This window comes from Schistocerca piceifrons, chromosome 3 (assembly GCF_021461385.2).
Source record: "Schistocerca piceifrons isolate TAMUIC-IGC-003096 chromosome 3, iqSchPice1.1, whole genome shotgun sequence".
Lineage (NCBI taxonomy): Eukaryota > Metazoa > Arthropoda > Insecta > Orthoptera > Acrididae > Schistocerca > Schistocerca piceifrons.
The window spans coordinates 392,304,116-392,331,502 of record NC_060140.1 but is presented as its reverse complement, the minus strand read 5'-3'; the positions used below and the strand labels follow the sequence as shown (position 1 = coordinate 392,331,502).

The window sequence follows — 27,387 nt, the reverse complement described above, 5'->3', positions numbered from 1 at the left end:
CGTTGAGTTACTCACCTTGGTACTGTCTTGGAATTACGTCAGTTTCAATAAAAAAATATAAAAACAGAAAGGTGGGTCGGCAATGGGTAGAGTCTAGCTACGATGTTAGCAGATATTTACATAAATCACTTTTTGAAGCTAACAGTCACATCACCAGAAAAGTCATCTACTACAAAAGATGTGTTGATGATAAAATTATACTTTTTGATGTCACCAATGAGGAATTAGACACATTAGCAAAAATCTGAGTAGCATGCACAGAAACATCAACCTTAGTATTGAACATCAGAACAACAACAGCATCAATTTCTTAGAAGTAAAATTCCCCAGCAAAAACCATAAGCACGCTTTTGAGATTTATAGAAAACCAACATTCACTGACATATGTATCAACAGCTCATCTTGTTATCCAGATCAGCATAAGCTGGCATATTTTAGATCCACGCTGAACCACCTACACAAAATTCCACTTGAACCAGTTAAAAAAGAAAAAGAAATCAGTATCATTAAAACCATAGCTTCAAACAATGAATCACAAAAAACCAAAAACCATTCACCTACAAAGATGCATACCAGACAAACATGCTACTTACACAAGACACAGTAGAAAATAGCAGAAAATATATTGCACTATCTTCCCTAGGGAGCGTATCCTATAAAATATGTAACCTATTTGAAACACAAACATTAAAATTAGTTTCCACACAAACAACAAACTCTAGCAATTAGCACTTCACAACTTAACGAATAACAGCCCCCCCCCCCCACACACACACACACACAAAATCTGGCGTATACAAGCTCAGCTGTCAAAGTTACCTCACTTACTATATAGGACAAACTGGAAGAAGCATTAAGACATAGTTTAAAGAGAATATAGATGCCATACGTGTGAACAACATTTCAAAATCCACATCTGCCTTGCACACAACTACTAACAGTCATGGGATAAAGAACATTGAAGACCATGTACAAGTATTGCGCCATGCTGAGAAAGGTAGCCTTAAGAATTTGCTTGAGGAAATGAAATGAGATTGAAATGTATGTACATCAAAGCAAATCACCAGAAAGTCTCCTCAATGAACAAATAGAGTTAGCCAATGCAGCCTTTCTTCAAAATTTCATTCATCTACATTCCAATTTAAACTAAAGCAAAAAGTCCACTGTTGTAATATTTATATGTTCACATCCATCCCAACACACCTACTGTGGTTTCACGTATGCCATAATACATGTACAGTTGTAATATTTACTTACGTACATCTGGCCCATACCGTTTACTTTTGTTTCACTGTATACCATAATATTTACGTAATATCACTGCAGTAACACTTTAAAACTGACTGCTTTATTTGTTTATCTTAATTTTATCAGTTCTCTTTCAATGTAAGTGGTAAGTAATGTAAAATTAGCAATTTGTAAATTTCTACTGTCACATACATGTACATAATGAAATAGCTCTGAGAGTGGAAGTCTTTGGTTTTGTTATGGTTGTAATATCGCCATCTTTGTATACATACCTCTATGTGATGAAACTTCATAGTGTGAAAGTGATAGTGAAAATGATAGTGACTGGGCCAAATATCTCACGAAATAAGCATCAAACGATAAAACTACATAGAAAGAAACTCGTCTAGCATGAAGCGGGAAATCTGATGGCGCTATGGTTGGCCCGCTAGATGGCGCTGCCATATGTCAAACTGATATCAACTGCGTTTTTTTAAATAGGAACCCCCATTATTATAACATATACGTGTAGAACGTAAAGAAATATAAATGTTTTCGTTGGACCACTTTTTTCGCTTTGTGATAGATGGCGCTGCAATAGTCACAAACGTATAAGTACGTGGTATCACGTAACACTCTGCCAGTGCGGACGGTATTTGCTTCGTGATACATTATCCGTGTTAAAATGGACCGTTTACCAATTGCGGAAAAGGTCGATATCGAGTTGATATATGGCTATTGTGATCAAAACGCCCAACGGGCGTGTGCTATGTATACTGCTCGGTATCCTGGCCGACATCATCCCAGTGTCCGGACCGTTCGCCGAATAGTTACGTTATTTAAAGAAATAGGAAGTGTTTAGCCACATGTGAAACGTCAACCACGACCTGCAACAAATGATGATGCCCAAGTTGGTGTTTTGGCTGGTGTCGTGGCTAATCCGCACATCAGTAGCAGACAGATTGCGCGAGAATCGGGAATCTCAAAAGCATCGGTGTTGAGAATGCTACATAAACATCGATCGCAGCCGTACCACACTTCCACGCACCAGGAATTCCATGGCGACAACTTTGAACGTAGTGTACAGTTCTGCCACTGGGCACAAGAGAAATTACGGGACGATGGCAGATTTTTTGCACGCGTTCTATTTAGCGACGAGGCGTCATTCACCAACAGCGGTAACGTAAACCGCCATAATATGCACTACTGGGCAACGGAAAATCCACAATGGCTGTGATAAGTGGGACATCAGCGACCTTGGCGGGCTAATGTATGGAGCGGTATTATGAGAGGAAGGATAATTGGCACCCCATTTTAGCGATGGCAATCTAAATGGTGCAATGTGTGCTGATTTCCTACGTAATGTTCTACCGATGTTACTACAAGATGTTTCACTGCATGACAGAATGGCGATGTACTTCCAACATGATGTATGTCCGGCACATAGCTCGCGTGCGGTTGAAGCGATATTGAACTGCATGGCCCGCACGTTCACCGGATCTGACGTCCCCGGATTTCTTTCTGTGGGGAAAGTTTAAGGATATTTGCTATCGTGATCCACCGACAACGCCTGACAACATGCGTCAGCGCAATGTCAATGCATGTGCGAACATTACGGAAGGCGAACTACTCGCTGTTGAGAGGAATGTCGTTATACGTATTGCCAAATGCATTGATGTTGGCGGACATTATTTTGAGCATTTATTGCACTAATGTGGTATTTATAGCTAATCAGAAATGATAAGTTCACAAAGGTACATGTATCACATTGGAACAACCGAAATAAAATGTTCAAACATACCTACGTTCCGTATTTTAATTTAAGAAACCTACCTGTTACCAACTGTTCGTCTAAAATTGTGAGCCATATGTTTGTGACTGTTACAGCGCCATCTATCAGAAAGCGAAAAAAGGGGTCCAACTAAAACACTCATATTTCTTTACGTACTACACGAATATGTAATAAAAATGGTGGTTCCTATTTTTAAAAAACGCATTTGATATCCGTTTGACCCATGGCAGCGCCATCTAGCGGGCCAACCGTAGCGCCCTCTATTTTCCCCTTAAAGCTAGACAAGTAACCTTCTTTGTAGATTTATCGTTTGACGCTTATTTCATGAGATATTTGGCTCGGTCACGGTCAATGGACCACCCTGTATATACACAAAAAGTGCATTATACTGTTTTCGCTGCTGCAAGATGATGAGAAACCTGCAATGGAACCTAATTGCTCGGAGTCTTCATCGTAAGTCACCGACACATCTTCCCTTTAATAATAACAATTTGTGTACACCACTTAAAATTGTCATGAAGCACAGTTACAGCTAAAAAGAGGTTGTCTCACATCTTGTTTTGGTTGTAGGATACCATTACCCGAAGGAAATTTCGTTAGGTGGGGAAATAAAAGCGAAATCTAATCTAAAACGTGAACTAGCCGTCTGAAGATGAACCTGGCGGTTCGAAACCGGTAACGGCGCTATTTAAAGAAATAACTAGCATTGTAAAAAGTGGCTGGTTGCTGTAATCTTCTGTGTAGTTGTCAACCCATATCTTTAGGATCAAACTGAGTACTTCAAACAACTGAATTTCCACAATATGCCAAAACGAGTATTTTACCTCACGTGAGTGCGAAAAAATCCTCTTAGATCTAATCTCAAAAATAACAGATTAAAGAACTGTTTTATCAAAGAAATAAATATATATAGTTTCGAAACGTCGTTCGACTTACACTTCTTATCAATAAAAGCCAAATTGTGTTCCTGAACTCCTGTACAGAGATCATGAGCGCAGAGGGAGTATAGTTGGTAATTGATCCATTGCACTTCAGGCTTTAAATTTGAAATTTTTCTTCGTAGTCCAAAGTGTCTTCATCGTTGTCATCAAAAAGAATTCTAAGCTTGGTTTCCTGCTCTTCGCACTCTTCTTTTTACTGCTTTTCTGCTCTTCGGACGCTTTCCGTTATTCCTTCTTTTTTCTTTTCTTCTCTTTTTTTTGTTTCCTGCTTCTAGGTCACTTTTGTAATAGCTTGCTCTAAGTATCTCTGTGGAACCCATCTTTCGACCACTGCCTTTACGTTTTCCCCTACACATAGTGGCCAGAAGCCACTGGCAAGATGGTCACTTTGAACGGATTGACGTTGCTACACCAAAGCTGTATACCATCTTAAAGCATGACCGAAATTTCAGTAACTAAAGCAATTCTTCAGGCTTTCGCGGAGATCTGTTGAAATAAATGAGATGTCCCTTCCGAATTTTCTAAATCACGTTTCTACACTTCATTTTCCTTCATAAATTCCACAATAGGGGTCTTAAATTAAAAAATTATTTCTGGCACTCCCATTGTCTTAAGCAGCGAACTTTTCAGTAATATAAAGTATCCAAACTCTGCGTTCAGTTCCAACGAAAGGTGTTGTAACTGCGTACGACTTCAGATATATTGCTATTCACGTTCTCCATAGATGCTAATTTAACACAAAGTGCTTCTTCATGTACACAACAATGATTATCATCTTCCGATCGTTTTAATTTACTGTTCTTTTATTGCTAAATTCTGTCTGCATGGTACTATAAGGTCAATTCATATCAAGTTTACAGTAACCGTCGACCATGCAACTGCATAATAGATTTTGAGATTTCAGAACGCTCTCTTCTGTCATTCCCATTTAATTTTAAAGGTATGTGACGATTTGTGCATACAGACACCGGGCCTGTGGACGTCCACATCACGAACAGACCGCGAAGCGTAAATTGCGCTGACACCACAATTCTGGCGTACTGATGAGAGTTGTGCTCACCGAAAACTGCCACAGGACGATACTATATCCTGATTAAAATTACTTTGTGACTCACTTTCTAGCTAGTCGATTGGTTGAGGTCAGCTGCCATCCAATCGTAGCTGTTTCTCGATAGCCATGTGCTCAATTTGTTTCTCCTGACGTACCTCAGTTTCATTATATTTCTCAGTAGCCCATAATGTCGAATGTAACCGTGGTCTTTGATTCATAACCAAAAAACGTCTTCGGTCCCGGGTTCGATCCCCGACACTGCCTAAATTTTGATAAATAATCAGCATTGGCGGCCGAAGACTTCCGGCATAAGAAGTCAGCCTCATTCTGCCAACGGCCTTGTCAAAGAGGGCGGTGGAGCGGATAGAGGTTCAGGGCACTCTCTTGTCCTAGGGGTGGGAAATTGCCCCTAAGGGCGGAAGAATCAGCGATGATCAACGACATGAGGATGCAGAAGGCAATGGAAACCACTGCATTAAAGACACCTAAGGTGTATCCACAGGACATGTGGCCTGTAATTGAAGAAGTGTCATGATGATCTCTCCATTGGCCAAAGATTCCGGAATAGTCCCCCATTCGTATCTCCGGGAGGGGACTGCCAAGGGGGAGGTTACCATGAGAAAAAGATTGAATAATCAACGAAAGGATAACGTTCTACGAGTCGGGGCGCGAAATGTCAGAAGCTTGAACGTGGTAGGGAAACTAGAAAATCTGAAAAGGGAAATGCAAAGGCTCAATCTAGATATAGTAGGGGTCAGTGAAGTGAAGTGGAAGGAAGACAAGGATTTCTGGTCAGATGAGTATCGGGTAATATCAACAGCAGCAGAAAATGGTATAACAGGTGTAGGATTAGTTATGAATAGGAAGGTAGGGCAGAGGGTGTGTTACTGTGAACAGTTCAGTGACCGGGTTGTTCTAATCAGAATCGACAGCAGACCAAGATCGACAACGATAGTTCAGGTATACATGCCGACGTCGCAAGCTGAAGATGAACAAATAGAGAAAGTGTATGAGGATATTGAAAGGGTAATGCAGTATGTAAAGGAGGACGAAAATCTAATAGTCATGGGCGACTGGAATGCAGTTGTAGGGGAAGGAGTAGAAGAAAAGGCTACAGGAGAATATGGCCTTTTGACAAGGAATGAAAGAGGAGAAAGACTAATTGAGTTCTGTAACAAGTTTCATCTAGTAATAGTGAATACCCTGTTCAAGAATCACAAGGGTTCTGAGGCCATCCTTGGTTCCTTCCGGCGGCTGGCTGATTTGGTGAAGACAACCAGCATCGCACGCGGAGTGCAAGCTGAGCTTAATATCTGCAGCATAGTGCCCAGAGTCGATCGCGGTCCTCTGGTTTGGAGCCGTGTGGAGGGTCTAAACCAGAGGCTCAGACGACTCTGCGACTATAATGGTTGCAAATTCATCGACCTCCGTTATTGGGTGGAGAACTGTAGGGCCCCCCTAGACAGGTCAGGCGTGCACTACACACCGGAAGCAGCTACTAGGGTAGCAGAGTATGTGTGGCGTGCACACGGGGGTTTTTTAGGTTAGAGGGACCCCCCCCCCCCCTTGGGCGAAACGATAAAATACCTGACGGCTTACCAGAGAGGACATTATCATCGTTGATAAAGAACGTCCGTCCTCAGAGACCAAAAACAGGAAAAGTTAACGTAATATTGGTAAACTGCAGGAGTATCCAGGGCAAGGTTCCTGAATTAGTATCTCTTATTGAAGGAAATAGTGCGCATATAGTATTAGGAACGGAAAGTTGGTTAAAACCGGAAGTGAACAGTAACGAAATCCTAGACACAGAATGGAATATATACCGCAAGGATAGGATAAACGCCAATGGTGGAGGAGTATTTATAGCAGTAAAGAATTCAATAATATCCAGTGAAGTTATTAGCGAATGCGAATGTGAAATAATCTGGGTTAAGTATCAAACGTGGGTCAGATATGATAGTCGGATGCTTCTATAGACCACCTGCATCAGCAACCGTAATAGTTGAGCGCCTCAGAGAGAACCTGCAGAACGTCGTGAAGAAGTTTCGTGATCATACTATTGTAATAAGGGGAGACTTCAATCTACCAGGTATAGAATGGGATAGTCACACAATCAGAACAGGAGCCAGGGACAGAGACTCTTGTGACATTATCCTGACTGCCTTGTCCGAGAATTACTTCGAGCAGATAGTTAGAGAACCAACTCGTGAAGCTAACGTTTTAGACCTCATAGCAACAAATAGACCGGAACTTTTCGACTCCGTGAATGTAGAAGAGGGTATCAGTGATCATAAGTCAGTGGTTGCATCAATGACTACAAGTGTAATAAGAAATGCCAAGAAAGGAAGGAAAATATATTTGCTTAACAAGAGTGATTGGGCACAAATCGCAGAATATCTGAGTGACCACCATCAAACGTTCATTTCTGAGGAAGAGGATGTGGAACAAAAATGGAAAAATTTCAGAAACATCGTCCAGTACGCCTTAGATAAGTTCGTACCGACTAAGGTCCAAAGCGAGGGGAAAGATCCACCGTGGTATAACAATCATGTACGAAAGGTACTACGGAAACAAAGAAAGCTTCATCACAGGTTTAAGAGTAGTCGAATCATAGCTGATAAGGAAAAGCTGAACGAAGCGAAAAAGAGCGTAAAGAGAGCAATGAGAGAAGCATTCAACGAATTCGAACATAAAACATTGGCAAACAATCTAAACAAGAACCCTAAAAAGCTTTGGTCATGTGTAAAATCGGTAAGCGGATCTAAGTCCCCTATTCAGTCACTCGTTGACCACGATGGCACCGAAACAGAGGACGACCGAAGAAAGGCAGAAATACTGAATTCAGTGTTCTGAAACTGTTTCACTGCGGAAAATCGTAACACGGTCCCTGACTTCAGCCGTCGCACGGACGCCAAAATGGAAAATATTGAAATAAACGATATCGGAATTGAAAAACAACTGCTATCACTTAGTAGCGGAAAAGCATCCGGACCAGACGAGATACCCTTAAGATTCTACAGTGATTATGCTAAAGAACTTGCCCCCTTTCTATCAGCAATTTATCGTAGATCGCTGGAAGAACGTAAAGTACCTAGCGACTGGAAGAAAGCGCAGGTCGTTCCCATTTTCAAGAAGGGTCATAAATCAGATGCGAATAATTATAGGCCTATTTTGCTTACGTCAATCTGTTGTAGAATAATGGAACATGTTTTGTGTTCTCGTATTATGACGTTCTTAGATAATACAAATCTCCTTCATCATAACCAACATGGATTCCGCAAACAGAGATCATGTGAAACTCAGCTCGCCCTATTTGCCCAAGAAATTCACAGTGCCGTAGACACTGGCGAGCAGATTGATGCCGTATTCCTGGACTTCAGGAAGGCATTTGATACGGTTCCGCACTTACGTTTAGTGAAAAAAAAAAAAAAAATACGAGCTTACGGAATATCGGACCAGGTTTGTGATTGGATTCAGGATTTCCTAGAAGAAAGAACACAACATGTCATTCTTAACGGTTCAAAATCTGCAGATGTAGAGGTAATTTCGGGAGTACCGCAGGGAAGCGTGATAGGACCTTTATTGTTTACAATATACATAAATGACTTAGTTGACAACATCGGTAGCTCCGTGAGGCTATTTGCAGATGACACGGTTGTCTACAAGAAAGTAGCAACATCAGAAGACTCGTACGTACTCCAGGAGGACCTGCAGAGGATTAATGCATGGTGCGACAGCTGGCAGCTTTCCCTAAACGTAGATAAATGTAATATAATGCGCATACATAGGGGCAGAAATCCATTCCAGTACGATTATGCCATAGGTGGTAAATCATTGGAAGCGGTAACGACCGTAAAATACTTAGGAGTTACTATCCGGAGCGATCTGAAGTGGAATGATCACATCAAACAAATAGTGGGAAAAGCAGGCGCCAGGTTGAGATTCATAGGAAGAATTCTAAGAAAGTGTGACTCATCGACGAAAGAAGTAGCTTACAAAACGCTTGTTCGTCCGATTCTTGAGTATTGCTCATCAGTATGGGACCCTTACCAGGTTGGATTAATAGAAGAGATAGACATGATCCAGCGAAAAGCAGCGCGATTCGTCATGGGGACATTTAGTCAGCGCGAGAGCGTTACGGAGATGCTGAACAAGCTCCAGTGGCGGACACTTCAAGAAAGGCGTTACGCAATACGGAGAGGTTTATTATCGAAATTACGAGAGAGCACATTCCGGGAAGAGATGGGCAACATATTACTACCGCCCACATATATCTCGCGTAATGATCACAACGAAAAGATCCGAGAAATTAGAGCAAATACGGAGACTTACAAGCAGTCGTTCTTCCCACGCACAATTCGTGAATGGAACAGGGAAGGGGGGATCAGATAGTGGTACAATAAGTACCTTCCGCCACACACCGTAAGGTGGCTTGCGGAGTATAGATGTAGATGTAGATGTATACTTGGAAAAGGCCGGGTGATACGGGAAGATTTCAATTAGATTACATCATGGTCAGACAGAGATTCCGAAATCAGATACTGGATTGTAAGGCGTACCCAGGAGCGGGTACAGACTCAGATCACAATATAGTAGTGATGAAGAGTAGGCTAAAGTTCAAGACATTAGTCAGGAAGAATCAATACGCAAAGAAGTGGGATACGCAAGTACTAAGAAATGACGAGATACGTTTGAAGTTCTCTAACGTTATAGATACAGCAATAAGGAATAGCGCAGTAGGCAGTACAGTTGAAGAGGAATGGACATCTCTAAAAAGGGCCATCACAGAAGTTGGGAAGGAAAACATAGGTACAAAGTAGGTAACTGCGGGGAAACCATGGGTAACAGAAGAAATACTTCAGTTGACTGACGAATGGAGGAAGTACAAACATGTTCCGGGAAAATCAGGATTACAGAAATACAAGTCGCTGAGGTATGAAATAAATAGGAAGTGCAGGGAAGCTAAGACGAAATGGCTGCGGGAAAAATGTGAAGACATCGAAAAAGATATGATTGTCGGAAGAACAGACTCAGCATACAGGAAAGTCAAAACAACCTTTGGTAACATTAAAAGCAACGGTGGTAACATTAAGAGTGCAACGGGAATTCCACTGTTAAATGCAGAGGAGAGAGCAGATAGGTGGAAAGAATATATTGAAAGCCTCTATGAGGGTGAAGATTTGTCTGATGTGATAGAAGAAGAAACAGGAGTCCGATTTAGAAGAGATAGGGGATCCAGTATTAGAATCGGAATTTAAAAGAGCTTTGGAGGACTTACGGTCAAATAAGGCAGAAGGGATAGATAACATTCCATCAGAATTTCTAAAATTATTGGGGGAAGTGGCAACAAAACGACTATTCACATTGGTGTGTATAATATATGAGTCTGGCGACATACCATCTGACTTTCGGAAAAGCATCATACACACAATTCCGAAGACGGCAAGAGCTGACAAGTGCGAGAATTATCGCACAATCAGTTTAACAGCTCATGCATCGAAGCTGCTTACAACAATAATATACAGAAGAATGGAAAAGAAAATTGAGAGTGCGCTAGGTGACGATCAGTTTGGCTTTAGGAAAAGTAAAGGGACGAGAGAGGCAATTCTGACGTTACGGCTAATAATGGAAGCAAGGCTAAAGAAATATCAAGACACTTTCATAGGATTTGTCGACTTGGAAAAAGCGTTCGACAATATAAAATGGTGCAAGCTGTTCGAGATTCTGAAAAAGGTAGGGGTAAGCTATAGGGAGAGACGGGTCATATGTACAACAACGAAGGGGGAATAATAAGAGTGGACGATCAAGAACGAAGTGCTCGTATTAAGAAGGGTGTAAGACAAGGCTGTAGCCTTTCGCCCCTACTCTTCAATCTGTACATCGAGGAAGCAATGATGGAAATAAAAGAAAGGTTCAGGAGTGGAATTAAAATACAAGGTGAAAGGATATCAATGATACGATTCGCTGATGACATTGCTATCCTGAGCGAAAGTGAAGAAGAATTAAATGATCTGCTGAACGGAATGAACAGTCTAATGAGTACACAGTATGGTTTGAGAGTAAATCGCAGAAAGACGAAGGTAATGAGGAAGTAGTAGAAATGAGAACAGCGAGAAACTTAACATCAGGATTGATGGTCACGAAGCCAATGAAGTTAAGGAATTCTGCTACCTGGGCAGTAAAATAACCAATGACGGACGGAGCAAGGAGGACATCAAAAGCAGACTCGCTATGGCAAAAAATGCATTTCTGGCCAAGAGAAGTCTACTAATATTAAATACCGGCCTTAATTTGAGGAAGAAATTTCTGAGGATGTACGTCTGGACTACAGCATTGTATGGTAGTGAAACATGGACTGTGGGAACAGAAGAGAATCGAAGCATTTGAGATGTGGTGCTATAGACGAATGTTGAAAATTATGTGGATTGATAAGGTAAGGAAATCTGAGATGAAAGGAATATGTGGAAAACACTGATAAGGAGAAGGGACAGGATGATAGGACATCTGCTAAGACATGAGGGAATGACTTCCATGGTACTAGAGGGAGCTGTAGAGGGCAAAAACTATAGAGGAAGACAGAGATTGGAATACTTCAAGCAAATAATTCAGGACGTAGGTTACAAGTGCTACTCTGAGATGAAGAGTTTGGCACAGGACACAGGAAAGGAATTCGTTGCGGGCCGCATCAAACCAGTCAGTAGACCGATGACAAAAAAAAAAAAAAAAAAAAAAAAAAAAAAAATACAAAAAAAAAGCCCATAATTCCCTCACTTCTCTGCATCTTCTGCTTATGTCTCCGTGCAGTTTTTTGTACTTTATGGGCAATGCAATTTTCCTGGAGCTGAGATGCTGTCTTTAAAATAGTTCCATGGGTATCTACTTCTGTAGGCCAAGACTCTTCTATTGATTTAATTTTTTCCTCAAGAACATTACCAACATTTGTTCTCACTTCAGAACTTTCTAATTCCTTAAGTCTATATGCCCCTTCTAGTGTTCTTAAGATGATTCATTTAATTCAATTACTTAAGGGCTATAGTCATTACTGATATTGGCATCAGGATATGTTTTAATGGATTCCACATATTTTCTTAGTTCTTGTTTCACCGGTAAAAATCATTAAAGAAATTTCTTTTGTAGCTCAGTTCTCTTTCATAACAATTTTTTATCGACCGATTCCTACAGATACAACTGTCATCTTCAGATATTAAGAAACTTTTATATTTCGCGTTCCACACAAGATCATCGAAAATGGGAAATGTACTCCTATAAAAATATTAATATGGCTTAAGTAACGAACGCACAGTTGAAGACGACGTACAACCCGAAAAGGTTTTCAAGATGAGAAAATCTCTTTGTATTTGTGGAACCAGTCAATAAAATGTAGTTTCGAACTCGTTTTCTGCTATAAAAAATTTATTTAAAGGACATACAGAGCGCTCCTCAATTCTCAATACGAGAAGCTTCATGGAATAAAATCATTCTGATTTCTGATGTTCTTCTCTTCGCTATCAGTGGGTGATGTCCATGCGTAAAGCCTTCTAGGATGAAGTTTGAAAAAAATAAAACTTCATGTTCTGTACGTAAGTGCTCCTCTTGGGTCTTGGGACCGACTTTTGGGACCATCCCCTGTATGCCCCAAGGGCAACAGCGTCTCCTAACATCAACTCCATGATCCATCTCCAAGTAGCCTCCTGGTATTTGGTATAGGATATCTTCTTATCCTCGAAGATATTTGGTCAGATAGAAATTGTATCAGGTTTATTTCTGTAGGGAAACTGGCTTGACCGTGCTTCCAAAGGCCTCCTGCTTTGCCTTGTGAAACACTTTATCTGGCACCTCTGTAAAGACCACTCCAGCTTGGGTGATCGTCGGGATAGCTACGCTACCGCCGGCACATCCCTTGGCTCCGACGGAGCACATAAACCCTCCCGGCTGGCACTGAAAATGTCTCCGACAAGGCGGTGTCCCTTTCATGCTGTTTACTAAAATAATATTAATCGTTTCTACATCCGATCTGCAAGGACAAGTATTCTCTGAGAACATTGTGGCAGATGTATCTTCGATCTTGCAGGCAAGTGATGGTTCTTCTGACCTAAAAAACTCCCACATGGATATAGAAGAAACATTGACTACTGATATCGAATATAAGCCATTACTATGATAAGCTCATGTCCAGCCGATGGATGGATCCAGGTTACCTAAGGCGACTAAGCTGCGGGTGTCATCGAACCGCAGAAAATGTTGAAGGTCAAGTAAGAAAAATTTGGGTAGAGGGATCTGTAAAAGCAGATATCAAGAGATTTAAGATAATATTGGTGGGACGATAGGGAATCATGGAAACTGGACATCTGACAATGCCGGAAAGTCTTCCGAAACCGGGATATGATAGTAACAAATCACTCCTAACCAAAAACTTTGAGAAATAATTACCGGAAGAGACACACCAAACATAAATACAATAATTACCGAAATTTTCATTAGCATGCAACAATTACTGAAGCCATCAAGATCTTTGTACGGCAATCAGGCAGCAGAATGTCTGTTATTTTGCAGCACTCACACGGTAAACCTAGAAGGATAATTTGAACTACTAGATGTGAGCTAGTTTTCTTCGAATCCAAAATAGTGAAACATAAAGTTAATTCCACTGACTTCGCTAATCATATTTCACGACGAGGTTCTATTCTTAGAGCTACACATATCTGCTTGCGCTCAAGTGAACTTCTGGCGTACCTGCAGCGTGGTTGTGAGTATCCACATGAAGTCCGCTAGAATGTAGGTGCACATGAGGTTCGTGTGGATGGTATTTCGTAAACACCTCAGCTCCCTGTAACACACATAAATGAACAGTTATCATCTATCCCATCAGAGCTTTAACGGATGCTTACAGGTTGCAATGGGCCAGAGCAAGCAAATAAGCCGACAGTCAGTGTAATGTCAGGTGCTGTGAAACGTTGAAATCGATGGATGCCGGTAGAAAAACGCCAGCTATAGTTGATGTGGATGCAGAAGCACAAAAGTCCCAAGGAAAAGGACGAAAACATAGGCGACTAGACCGAATTCTACAGTCAGATGGCGCCAATAAAAGCCGGTGGCTTGCCAAGATGCCAGGTGCAATGGCCGCAACATTTCATGCTGCCTTGCCCCCCTGGAAAGCTGGTGTCCGTCGGGTAAACGAGATCAACGAATCACAGACCTGGATTTAAATTGTGTATGTGCTGTTTACTATAATCAACAAATAAAATATTGAAAGCATATAGGTAAAGGTGATGCGACTCCCACCAAGTTATCTGTGGAGTTTATTACTTTTCAAAGTCTCAATTACTATAAAAATAATACTAAAACCTAGGGTAGTATGGAGGGAAGTACCAGTTGTTAATTGGCTGGCTCGAACACTCATTCTGCGAGCCAGTTTGGAGACGATACCGTTGCCAACACATTTGTTCCTAGGCCGTCATAATCAGGAGGCGCGCCAGACTTTGTTTTTGACACTCGTGACCCATGTGACTATAGCGACGCAAAACATTGGTGCAATGTTTGGTCGATTTGCATTGGGTTTTCCTTCCCAAAATCAGTTCGTGGCATAGCGAATTTAGTGTTAGATGTTAAATCATTAGCATAAGGTATTGTGTTTAAATGGGCTCTGAGTATAGTAATAAAGTTCATTTTTTACTTATTTTGGTGTAACTTTGTTTATTTCGGATCGCGACGCGATGGCGATCTTCGTGTTTTATTAGTTCCTGTTAGTGCAATTGCACCTAGTGTTTTAGGTGTATTCATTGTGCGGCAGGACTCAGAGGTGAAACTACAGATTGGGAACTGCTATGCTGGACCATTGCGAGATAGATATCGGTCCACTGGATTCGAAGGGTGACATAATCTGAAAGCACTACCGAAGGTCTGTAGCAGAGTTTCACACCCCGTAATATTACTCAAGACTTATCCCACATCAGGGTATATGAGTTGTAAGCGTGAGAGGTTCCATGCCCTCTTTTGCATGGCGCCTCCCATTTTCATCAATTTTATTAATTGCGTGGTGGTAACAGAGTGAGTAAGGTTATTGTAATGAATTAGTACTGAGAGCTCAATGTACTTTTCACTTGATTCCTATGGATGTTGGGTTACTTCCCTGTGTGGCCTGTGCAAGGTGAGCATCGGAGGACGCAGCACACTGCATTTCCGGTTGGGGGCTGCGCTTCCCCGAATTCTGAGGGGTTTGTACAATGGGTTTAAGCGCCTGGCGGAACGACTGACGTCGGTCGAGTTTCGCCCATTGATTTCAGGGAGAAACGACCTGCGAGACGTCTGAGTGTCGCTGCAGTTTATGTTTTTACCATTCCAGCGCGTCCGGAACGAAGACTCCTGGCACCGATTGACTGCATTGTCCTCTTGATTCTGAGAATACTTGTGGATCGTGCCCTGTTGGGTGCGACTGTCTGGCGCCGGATAGCCGGTGGTCTACGCAGGTTGTTTTCGTAGCCGGTCAAATGGCAAGTTCAGTGCCCTCAGCTGAAATTGGAGGGAACGGTCGCTATTGGCGCTAATTATGTTCTGAGACAATGGAGGGGGGGGGGGGGCATTTTGGAATCAGCGCTGAATGCTGATTCGTGGTTTTCTAGGAGAGTAGGGAGTTGAGAAATGTTGGCTTCGCTCTTGCGTTGCGCGGGCAGTGGGGATTCGGGATCTGATCTTCGTCAGAGTCGGACAGTCTAGCGACTTGATCGGTCTTTCTCGGAAGAACTTAGAATTCTCGGACAGCCTTCGAGTCCAGAGGTTGACACAGAATTGCTGCGTGGCAGAAGTCGTCGCCTTCATGATCAGGACGCTGCCTACCGATGACGTGCTGCAGATTTCAGTATTGGTACAGTATTTTGCGGCTCCGACATTGTAGGACATTATCAATTTTATACTGAATCCCTCAGCAACATGCGCGCTCGCTTTGTTACAAGTCTACCTTGCTTGTTTCTACATGTGATCTCATTTGTATCACTAATTGTGATACTGCTATATAGTTGGGAGATCAATATTTGATTCATTAGGACCTCCAGTCATTATCGTCAATCTATTGCATCACAGCGAGTAGGAGCCCCTTGTTCTCGAGCCAATTCTTATTCTCATAATAGTTTAGTACATCCTATCCTTTAATATACCCTATCCTTTAACCTACTGTTTGTATCGTTAATTATGTGCATTTATGTTCTGATGTATAATAAATCTCATTGTAATATTCTATTCAGCATATCATTTCGTAGATATATGCAGAAGCCCATTTCCTATTGTTTATTACGATAAAGTTCTCTATTTTTGCTCTGAAGTAGATTACGATTTTTTAAAATTATTGTGAGTCTGAACTCCTTGCCGGTCGGTGTGGCCGAGCGGTTCTAGGCGCTACAGTCTGGAACCGAGCGACCGCTACGGTCGAAGGTTCGAATCCTGCCTCGGGCATGGATGTGTGTGATGTCCTTAGGTTAGTTAGGTTTAAGTAGTTCTAAGTTCTAGGGGACTGATTACCTCAGAAGTTAAGTCCCATAGTGCTCAGAGCCATTTGAACCATTTTTTGTGCACTCCTTATTTTTCCTACTAGCAGGGTCCACCATCATTTCAGTTCGTTACCATTGTGTGCATAATTAATTAGGTGGTAGGTAAGGAGGTGGTCGAGAGCATACCTCGTTTTCATGCAAAATTAGTCAAAATTAAAGAGGTACAAACTCTTCTCCACCCCAGCACCTAGCAAGCGTTTATCGCTTTAGACTCTTATGAGTCATAGTCAGGTGAGGTATCTTGTTATGAAACACGACAAATTGGCACCTAACGCGATTCCTGGTCACTTGAGATCAATTCAGTTATATGACTTTTTGACCTGTTATTTCGTAAGAAAATAATAGTTATGATGGTAATTTAGTTCACTCCAAACCAGTAAACTGTTACAGTCTCTAAACTGAGAACAAAATAATTTAATAATGTGAAATTTCGTAAAAGAGGAAGATTACTGAGTTTAATTCCAAACTTCTGTGCAGTTTTCCAACGAGAGAGGGCATGTGACAATGTCTGCGTTCGTCTAAAGTTAAGACTATGCAATCTCGTGTCTACTTTAATTGCAACGAGACTTCTGTCGTAACGGATAAGCTGGTTCAGCGCACTGTGTTATTCAGATTACCACCTAAGGGAGCGTCCTAATTAGTGAAGTTCCCAAAGATGAGAATCACAGAGGAGCAACAAAGACGCACTCGAGGGTGAATTTCGCATGGTGGTTAAGATGTGGGGTCTTCGGCGGTCCGCTCTGCCCGTCTGCTGCCCTTAATGGGCAACCGCGCGGCTGCGGCTGGGCCGCGCCCGGCCAGAAGGGCCTTTGCGGGGTCCAACCTCTGCCTCCAACCTCTGCCTATACCCCCACTCCGTGCACACACCGCCCACCGCCACCCGGCCACCCTGGCACATCCCTGCCGTAATCAGCGCGGTCGCACAGGAGGGCAAGGTCGGGAAATCAATCGGAACCTAATTTCCCAACAACTCGCGCCGGCCGCGTCGCCAGATAAGGAGCGCTGATTAGCGCTGCTCACCGGAGTAATTGCCCGAGTTTTCGGCGCCACCACCCGCCGCCGCCTTAATGAGAAAACCCCTTCCGCGTCTCTTGCAGGTGCTGCCCGCCTCCGCCCGACCACGCCTGCAGCCTCCTCCGCGCTTCCTTCTGGCCTGCAAAAGGGCGCACCCCTAGTGAGAATGGCCCCCTAGGGCCAGCGCTGACGATATGATCTCGCAGACTCCGTGCCCAAAGTGTATCAGCTGAAAGCGCCGCCCGGCGAGCAGGTGGAGGGTGAATGGAGTAATGAACGGCGCGTCGAGGAAACTGCTGGGTCATTAAGGTACCTACAACCAAAGTCCCGATTAATTAACAAAGTTTCCTGCTAAATGATTATGGCTAGCATCGCAGGAACGCTTCTGGTAATAACAAGTTCTCTTTTTGGCGGGGATGGAGTGGGTGCGGGTGAGAGGAGAGGACCGTTCTATGTAAATAAATGCTGTTGCTTGCTCTCAGTAACTTCCATACAGAATGTTTAATAAATCGCTCCTTTTATTCGAATCATTCTTCTCTTCCTTCATTATACACTGTGACAGAAGTCATGGGATACCTCGTCATATCGTGTTGGACCTCCGATAGCCCGGTGTAGTGCAACACCTGGAGGGGCATGGACTCAACAAGTCGATGGAAGTCCCTTGCACATATATTGGGTTATGATTCCTCTACAGTACTCCATAACTGCTAAAGTGTTTCCAGTGCAGGATAGACCTCGCGATAGGTCCAATAAATGCTCGATATATTACATTTCGGGCGAGCTGGGTGGCCAAATCATTGTAAACAATGATTCGTCAACCAATCGTGAACCGGTGACATGGCCTATTGTCGTCTATAAAGAATCCATTGTTGTTGGGAACACATAGTCCATGAATGGCTGCAAGTGGTCTCCAAGTAGTCGAACTTAATGGAGGACCCCACATCCCACACCATTACGTAGCCACAAGCAGCATGCCCAATTGCTCATTCAAAACTTGAATCCAAGACCTCGTGAGGTCTGCATGACACACTTACTGTACCATCTGCTTTTACCAAATGAGATTCGGACTCATCTGACCAGACCGCGGTTTTCCAGTCATGTAGGGTGAAACCGACATGCTGAAGAACCCAGGAGAGGCGCTGCACACGATCTCATGCTGAAAGTAAAGGCACTCGAATCGGTCGTCTGCTACCCCAAATTTCGCGGCTTTGTCCTAACTAGTACGTTTGTTGTACGTACCACATAGATTTCTGCAGGTGTTTCAAGCAGTGTTGTTTGTCTGTTAGCACTGACATTCTACGCAAAAGCCGCTGCTGTCAATCGTTAGCCGCGCGTTGTGGCCACACTGTTTGAGGCGCCTTATAACGGATTGCGCAGCTCTACCAGCCGGAGTTTCGAGTCCTTCCTCGGGCATGGGTGTTTGTGTGTGTTGTTCTTAGCATAAGTTAGTTCAAGTAGTGCGTAAGTCTAGGGCTGGATGAACTCAGCAGTTTGGTGTCTTAGGAATTCACACACATTTCAACATTTTTGGTCGATGATTAAGTGACGGCGGTGTGCCACTGTGTTGACGTGGTGAGAGATAATTCCTGAAATTTGGTATTCTCGGAACACTCTTGACATTGTGGATCTCGGAATACTGAATTTCCCAACGATTTCCGAAATTAAATTCTCCATTAGTGTAGCCCCTCGTTCAGAGTTTGTTAATTCCCGTCGAGAGGCCATAATGACGTCAGAAACCTTTTCACATGAATGACCTGAGTATAAATTACAGCTCCACCAATGCACTGTTTTATACCGTGCGTGCGCGATACTGCTGCCAACTGTATACGTCCGATAGTAATCCATGAATTTTGTCACCTCACTGTAAGTTACAGTTCTATTTTTCAATTTAGTCACAGAAATCGTCAGAAACTGACATTTTCGTGTTAATAGTTCTTGAGCAGCGGTAGTGTCATTCTTACAGGGCGCTCTGAGCCATCGTTTCTGATTTTATAAGGAGGCCTTCACTTTGGTATTGTCAGCCGATAGTAACGCATTGTTAAATTTTCGCTAGTTAAAGAACAGCCTTTCCCGTGGTTATTAGTCTAAATTTAGTTTACTTGCTGTAGGCCCTATAATTTTAACGTATTTTCAACAAAGACTTCAACTTACACAATAAAAGAAATACCTTGCACTGAAATATTAGAAAGAGCGGTAGGTGATCACCAGGCCTTACTGGCTACCATCAGTTCAAAAGGAAGAGAAAATGAAGAATTTATGATGTTCATGATGTGTTGCCAAAAATGGCATGACTGAATGACGTAGCGATGCTGCCATAGCTAATACAAGAAGTTGAGGAAGCAGGTGAGACCGGAGCCGAACAGATGCTGTTACATCAGGGGCTGGCTGCTGATACAACAGGAAGTGCCTCTATGATGCAGAGCAATCACCACATCGCCGCCCAGCCGAAAGAGCCGATTTGTAAAATCTGCGAAGAAGCAGAGCCACTACATCACTGCTTCACATCTTTGCTGTGGGCTTTGTTCAGACATACGATGTGGATCGATGCCCTTACAAAACAAATACGCACAATCCCGTATAAATAACCTTCATTTTTCCACAGATGGATGCAATATGGCAGCCAAAAGCTTCGAGGGGAGATCTACGCGAGTCCACGAGTCGACATGAATCTACATGACATTCCTAATGCTGCAGGCCTACTGTTGGCTCTGAGTCCGAGGTTGTGGGCTTAACACTTCCCAGCTGTGGGGGTCACCTCCGAGCCTACTTCCAATCACTGCCCGCCTTCTACTCTGAAGAATTGCTGTTTGCGGTCAGGTGTTGGCAGAAGTTCGGTCAACCACTGCAGTGCGGGCACACTGTGGTGTCCGCCGCCGTTTCCAGGACCATCCACTACTAATCAGAGCTGTCTTCAAATGGTTCAGATCGCTGTAAGCACTATGGGACTTAACATTCGAGGTCATGAGTCCCCTAGACTTAGAACTACTTAAACCTAACAAACCTAAGGATATCACACACATCCATGCCCGAGGCACAATTCGAGCCCGCGACTGTAGCAGCAGCGCGGTTCCGTACTGAAGCGCCTAGAATCGCTCGGCCACAGCGGCCGGCAGACGTGTCTTCCCGTGCGAGGTACACGCACTTCAGGTGCAGCCTGCCATTAGCTGTGAAGCTATTTCCAGTTATGGCGAACGTCGCCCAGGCAACTGCACGTACCTCGCTGACGTCATTGTTCTTCTGTGACACCAAAAGTTGACTGAGGCTGCAGGGCGCCTACTTCCCTCAGCACCTCCATAACTACTGTCTACGGGAAACATCTTGGTGGGCGTTGCCATTGCCAAGTGAAGCTAAGTCTGTTGTACTTTAATCACTAATAAAATTAATATAATGTTCCATGATACGTCGAAATGAACCCATACAACCACCCGTCGCTCCACTGCTACCCCGCCAAGAGTAGTGCACTATCAGCTTCCTGAAACCAACTTTACAATTACACCAACCACCATAGGGCCATCCATTCCCACCTCTTGCTGTAAAGACACTGTGAGGTAGAACAGATTATTAGAGAGAAAAACGACAATGGAATGTTACGGTTTGTTATCTTGCACTTAGGCGGTATATAGGTGGGTCATCTTCCGTTTGTGTAAAAGGTGAGGGTAATTTATGCCTTGGACGCGGTAATTCCTTACGATCTTTATTAGAGGCGTCAATCTGTACAAGTTTTTCTCCAATGAAGTCATTAAATTTGGAGCGCATGCTCTGACTAGGAAAGACTAGACGACGTAACCGGGTGAGTTCTTTACAACAAAAACGCCTTGCAGTTTTCCTGAAGCAATTAACGTGAATTGTGGGAAATCTAAAAGTGGATCTGAACCACGAGCACCCAGGATGAGCGCCCAGTGTCGTACTACAGCACAATATCATTTGGTTCCCTGTACTTCGGTGATCAAACACCTTCGTATTTTTGCCACGGTATTCTTCCAGCATAAAGCATAAAACACGGAACTGCATGCAGTGTGTCACCTGAGGATGTGCAGGGTGACTGTAATTAAACTTTCAAAACGCTGTTGAAATGACACCAATAGAAAGAATGATGTCAAATTACAACGGAATGTTATCGGAGAAGGGGGAATTGTATGGCAGAAGAAAAAAAAAGTCTGAAAATTGATCAATAGATGGCACTGTAGTTGTCAGACTACGTAAATGAAAACACGTGTCACGTGCACGATCTATTGAAGTGGGTATAAACACGCCGAGTACACGGCTTTTCCTTCTTTCGCGTCTGCGACGTTCGCCATGACTTTCTCAATGCGGATCGCGCTCTGCTAGTAAACCTGTGTCGCAAGAATTATGACTGTGCACACGTCGCTCTGCAGAAGTTTCGGACACTGACAGGGTTGAAAAAAGGCGTTGGTCCGATGACTGCTGTGGGCCTGGAGAAAATGATTCGGAAATTCAAAAAGGAAATGAATTCATGCGACGTCAGTGGAAGCAGTGGCCACAGCAATGCAGGAGGAGACGAGTGGTGGTGTGCAAACGGGGAGTGCACGGAGAATTGCCCGAACATTGGACATACCCGTGAGCACGGCACGTAAAAAACTACCAATCATCCTTCTCTGTTGCCCATTCAAAATTACCCATAAGCTTCCTGTTGCTTCCTGTTGCCCCAACAGCAAGAGAGACCTTCGCTTTAGAAACTCTTGCTCGCATGGAAGTGGAAAATAGTTGGCCGTGGAAGATTTTTCCGGCGGGGTCAGGGTTTTTCTCTGCCTCGTGATGACTGGGTGTTGTGTGATGTCCTTCGGTTAGTTAGGTTAGTTAGGTTTAAGTAGTTCTAAGTTCTAGGGGACTGATGACCATAGATGTTAAGTCCCATAGTTCTCAGAGCCATTTTTGGAAGATTTTGTGGACGGTTGAAGCCCATTTCCAGCTGACAGGATATATCAATACGCACAATTGTCTAATATGGGCTATGGAAAATCTGCAAGCTTGCTACTTCCTCTTGTAATCAGGACTTTAATAAAAATGGCAAAGGTAACGTTCATCAGAACACAGGGAGTAGTTGTGAACTAATTAAAAATAGATTTATTCATTCATACCATGTCCGCCCCTGGTAGCTAAGTGGTCAGTTCGACGAAATGTCATACCTAACGGCCTGGGTTTGATTCCCAGCTTTGTTGGAATTTTCTCCACTCAGGGTCTGGGTGTTGTGTTGTCCTCATGATCATCATCATCGTTTCATCCCCATAGACACGCAAGTCGCCGAAGTGGCGTCAACTCGAAAGACTTGCACCAGGCGAACAGTCTGCCCGACGGGAGGCCCTAGAAACGCGGCATTTCCATTTCCATTCATACTATCTCAAGACAAAAAAAAATGATAAGGAAACCTCACACAAACATTTATATTTGACAAACGCTTTCACTAATGTGGGGTCTATGGTGGGCAGACTGATCAGCTGGGGATTGACACACGACACCAACCAGATCACTAATCGCTTTATCTGACTTCATACACGTGAATCCTGGGCTGGGTATGGCACAAAAACTACCCTACTATCAAAGATCGATACTCTACTATTCCAAAAAGAAAAATATGGTTCGTAAGAACAGGGTGCTGAAAAACATATACTGGAGCCAGCGCCGTGACACACTAGCAAAGGACACAACTCTCACCGTTTAGGTAGTGACCAGCAGTTCTTTACTAGCGAAGTGCCAGTACAAGAGTGACTTCTTCTCTTTCTCCCTGCTTTCCTCGCCAGCTCGGTAGCAAAGACCATTTACAACTTACTCTACTCCCACATTAGCACAAGCCACTCACGAGCTGGAGCACCGCATTCGAAGTTGGGAGACTGCTCCTTGCGCTGCATACACAGATTTGACCAATCGACACGCTAAGTTGATTGGGAGAAAAAGGAAAAGAAAAGAAAAATTCAGCTTCGTGGCCTCTTTCCCACGCATTTACGCCATGTCTTGCGCTAACAACATGCTCAGGATGGAACCACAGCCCTCCACAAAAAGATTGTTACCTCCCATGTTGCATCCATTTCGAAGCTTCCGAAGTCTGGCCATTAACTTTCTAAATGCCTGGTGCCGTCAGAAATATGTTTTGTAGCAGAGTCTGGACGCCTGGGTGCCAGTGAACTATCCCACAGTTGTCTTGTTGGCTTCCTGCCTAACAAGGGCCAATCCTCTGCTTTATTGCCAGTCTTTAATGCTTTGCCTACTGCAGCGGTGTTTCCTCGGCGCTAGTTAGCCTACCTGGACGCGACCGAAAACCAACCGGTGCCATCCAACATGTCTGCAGAATAAGACCACAGAACTCGGCGGTCTGGAAATGTCTTCATCCGGGCTCCACAGAAAAAAAAAACGCACTTCCCTCGGCCCTCAGTCGCCGAACGGTTTTACTGCACTCGTTTGAATCGGCATTCCTTGAACGCAGGTAAAGGTTCTCCTTCACTAGAGCACACAAGGAAGAGCGTAAGTACTGCGCTCCATATGTATGAAGTCAGATCGTAATAAAAATCATCTTCCCTAAGAACGTTAAGCAACATGTCACCCAGTCAGAAGGGAGAGTGCTCTGCAATTTCTCAAATCTACTCACAAATCAACCAGTACCACTTTATTCTGACAAGGTCACTGTGTGGTGCTAGTTTATGGCATCATTTATCATAGGACCATATTTACTTGAAGAAACAGGTGTTTCTGGTACTGTTACCTATACCGTCACTGGTAAGCACTCCGCCGGCCGGGGTGGCCGAGCGGTTCTAGGCGCTACAGTCTGGAACCGCGTGACAGCTACGGTCGCAGGTTCGAATCATGCCTCGGGCATGGATGTGTGTGATGTCCTTAGGTTAGTTAGGTTTAAGTAGTTCTAAGTTCTAGGGGTCTGATGACCTTAGAAGTTAAATCCCATAGTGTTCAGAGCCATTAGAATCTTTTTTTTTTTTTTTTGTAAGCACTCTGAGGGTCTTTTGTGCAATCACATCAGTCCAGGTCTCCAAGAGCATGAACATGTGGAAAGAGTATGCAAGATGGCGCACTTCCGCACATCGCAAATCCAGTTAAGCAGCTGCTGCAGCACCATTTCGGAAATGCTAGAATTATCAGCCACCGTTTCCCTATAGCCTGGCCATCCCAATCACCTAATCTTAATCCGTGTGACTTCTGGCTGCGGGGCCATCTGAAAGATGTTGTGTTCAGCATACCAACTGCAAACTTACATGCACTGAAGGCACGCATTGTGCAACACATTCTGAACTAGACCCTGGAAACAATGCGATCAGTTGTGGAAGATGCTATTTCTACTTTTCATTTTGTTGCAGGAAGCGGTGGAAAGCATATTGAATATGTTTTGCGCCAGCCACACAGAAATCAATAATCTGATTTGATTTCGATAGATGCTTATCATGCCCCCGGTAGTTGAGTGGTCAGCGCGACAGACTGTAAATCCAAATGGCCCGGGTTCGATTCCCGTCTGGGTCGGAGATTTTCTCCGCTCAGGAACTGGATGTTGTATTGTCCTAATCATTATCATTTCATCCCCATCGACGCGCAAGTCGCCGAAGTGGCGTCAAATCGAATGACTTGCACCAGACGAACGGTCTACCCGACGGGAGGCCCTCGTCACACGACATTTCATTTCATGCTTTTTTTTGGCCTCAGGACAAATAAAACCGATGTAATTGTTGCTGTTTATGAGGTTTTGGTCTCAGGGCAATTAAAAACCAACGTGATTGATGCTATTTATGCAGTTTTTGGCCTCAGGATAATTAAAAATTGTTATAAATGATGGTTTTTGTGCCCTTTTTTGGCCTCAGGACAATTAAAAACAGATTTTTTCCATCAGATATGATATGACCTTGCCATCATGGATGGGCTTACGAACCAAAAGTATCACACCTGTAGACCCATGTACACTGAGTAGTACAGTTTTTTAGCATCAAACGTACACCTTAGGCATTGTTACATGATTCATTTGTCATTTGTAGCCGATCACTATTAAATTATGATGCTTACAGTGCCATCTGTTGCTACATTTTGTAACTATTTACTTTACTTCTGCCATATATTTTTCCCCTTCTCTGAAAATATTACATCGCAGTTTCACGTCATTCTTACCGGTGGTGTTATTTCTTCAACGGTTTGAAAGTTTAACTTTAATTATAATCACTCTGTATGTTATCTACTTATTGGTACTTTGTGGTGTGTAAAGCAATGAGGAAGTTTTCTAGTCTTAGTGCGACGATTAAGTTTCGTCATTTCGCCGGGCCACTTTGAATACCCACCAAATGGTTCCGGTGTGACCGCCAATAAAGTGTTGACATTGGCCACGACTGCTGAGAGGGCACTCTGGTGGCCTGCTTTGGCGGTGCTGCTACCAGTCGCGGTCTCAGTTCCTGACCGAAGGCCAGCAAACAAATGACTGGCAGACAACCTGCGCCGCGTCAACTCAGATTGCTATGTGTCTCGACTCGACGTCAATTGGGGGTCCTCAACGGATTTTACAGCCGCATGCGATTTTCAGGCGTGGCCTGATTTGTTTGGTTTCCAGTTGTATTGGATTCTGGACTCGCTAGAAACCTGTTGCGTTTCAAGGTACGCTGTAGCCCAGAGCGTTACAAGGTGCTCTAGGTTACAGACATTTGGTGAACTTCACTTTTGTCTTGTTCAAAAATGTGATTGTGTTTAGTACTAGCGCCTCCTATTCATTACTTATTGACAGTGGGAGATACTGTGTTTATTTTCGCGGCCTACTGAATGACCTTCGCTGTGGGTTGTTTGAAAAATGTTTGTAGTTATGGGTTACTGTTTCTATCGCCATTGTTTTGACTGTTATCTATTTTTTGAGCCCCTACCGGAAGTAAAGTGTTCCTTCCAGCCTTAACTGTTACGGTTTATAGTTGGTTTTATGTAACTGCCAACCTGTATTTGAGAATATATATGAGAGTTTTTGATACAGATGTTGTTTTGAAGGAAATATACGTAGATAAAGTTATAAACCTGTGATCGCAAGAATAATTCCGTTGATCTTTGTCTTGCCAGTAAAGAATTGTGAGAGTTCAAATTATTGTAAATTCTGTACTCACTCGTATAAGTGGTGCAAACCTTCTATTTTTAAAATGATTGTGCGTTGGCGTTATTATACATTGTGGTAATAAAATTGTAAGGATAACTTGGGCTTTCTCTCTTGATTTGCGTGAGGTGCATGCATTTGTGCTGATTGTGAAACATTGCTTATCTTTCTGGAATGTTGTTGCGCACACCTCCCAACAAGGCATGACCATAGTTAGTAAAATGAAAACTTCGCTTGCAACATCACAAGCTAGTGACCTCACGTGCCGTACTTTGTGATCTGGTGGATTTTTCGCTTCATTTTCGTAAGAACGGCGCGGTATTGTCAATTGTAAGCCAGGTTACTGTCCAACAGTGAGACGGATTTGTCTCTTGCTCTCCCAGGTAGATGCCATTTTTCTTGACTTCCGGAAGGCGTTCGATACAGTTCCGCACTGTCGCCTGATAAACAAAGTAAGAGCCTACGGAATATCAGACCAGCTGTGTGGCTGGATTGAAGAGTTTTTAGCAAACAGAACACAGCATGTTGTTATCAATGGAGAGACGTCTACAGACGTTAAAGTAACCTCTGGCGTGCCACAGGGGAGTGTTATGGGACCATTGCTTTTCACAATATATATAAATGACTTAGTAGATAGTGTCGGAAGTTCCATGCGGCTTTTCGCGGATGACGCTGTAGTATACAGAGAAGTTGCAGCATTAGAAAATCGTAGCGAAATGCAGGAAGATCTGCAGCGGATAGGCACTTGG

General features: G+C 43.3%; 1 protein-coding gene across 1 annotated transcript in view; it reads right to left on the bottom strand.

Annotated features, from left to right (window-relative positions):
* Positions 1–27,387, bottom strand: part of LOC124788686 (diuretic hormone receptor-like) — a 202,432-nt gene that overhangs the window by 115,045 nt on the left and 60,000 nt on the right. Inside the window, exon 4 of the mRNA XM_047255968.1 lies at positions 13,745–13,838. Within this exon, the coding sequence (XP_047111924.1) occupies positions 13,745–13,838 (94 nt within the window). The remainder of the gene's footprint in view (positions 1–13,744; positions 13,839–27,387) is intronic.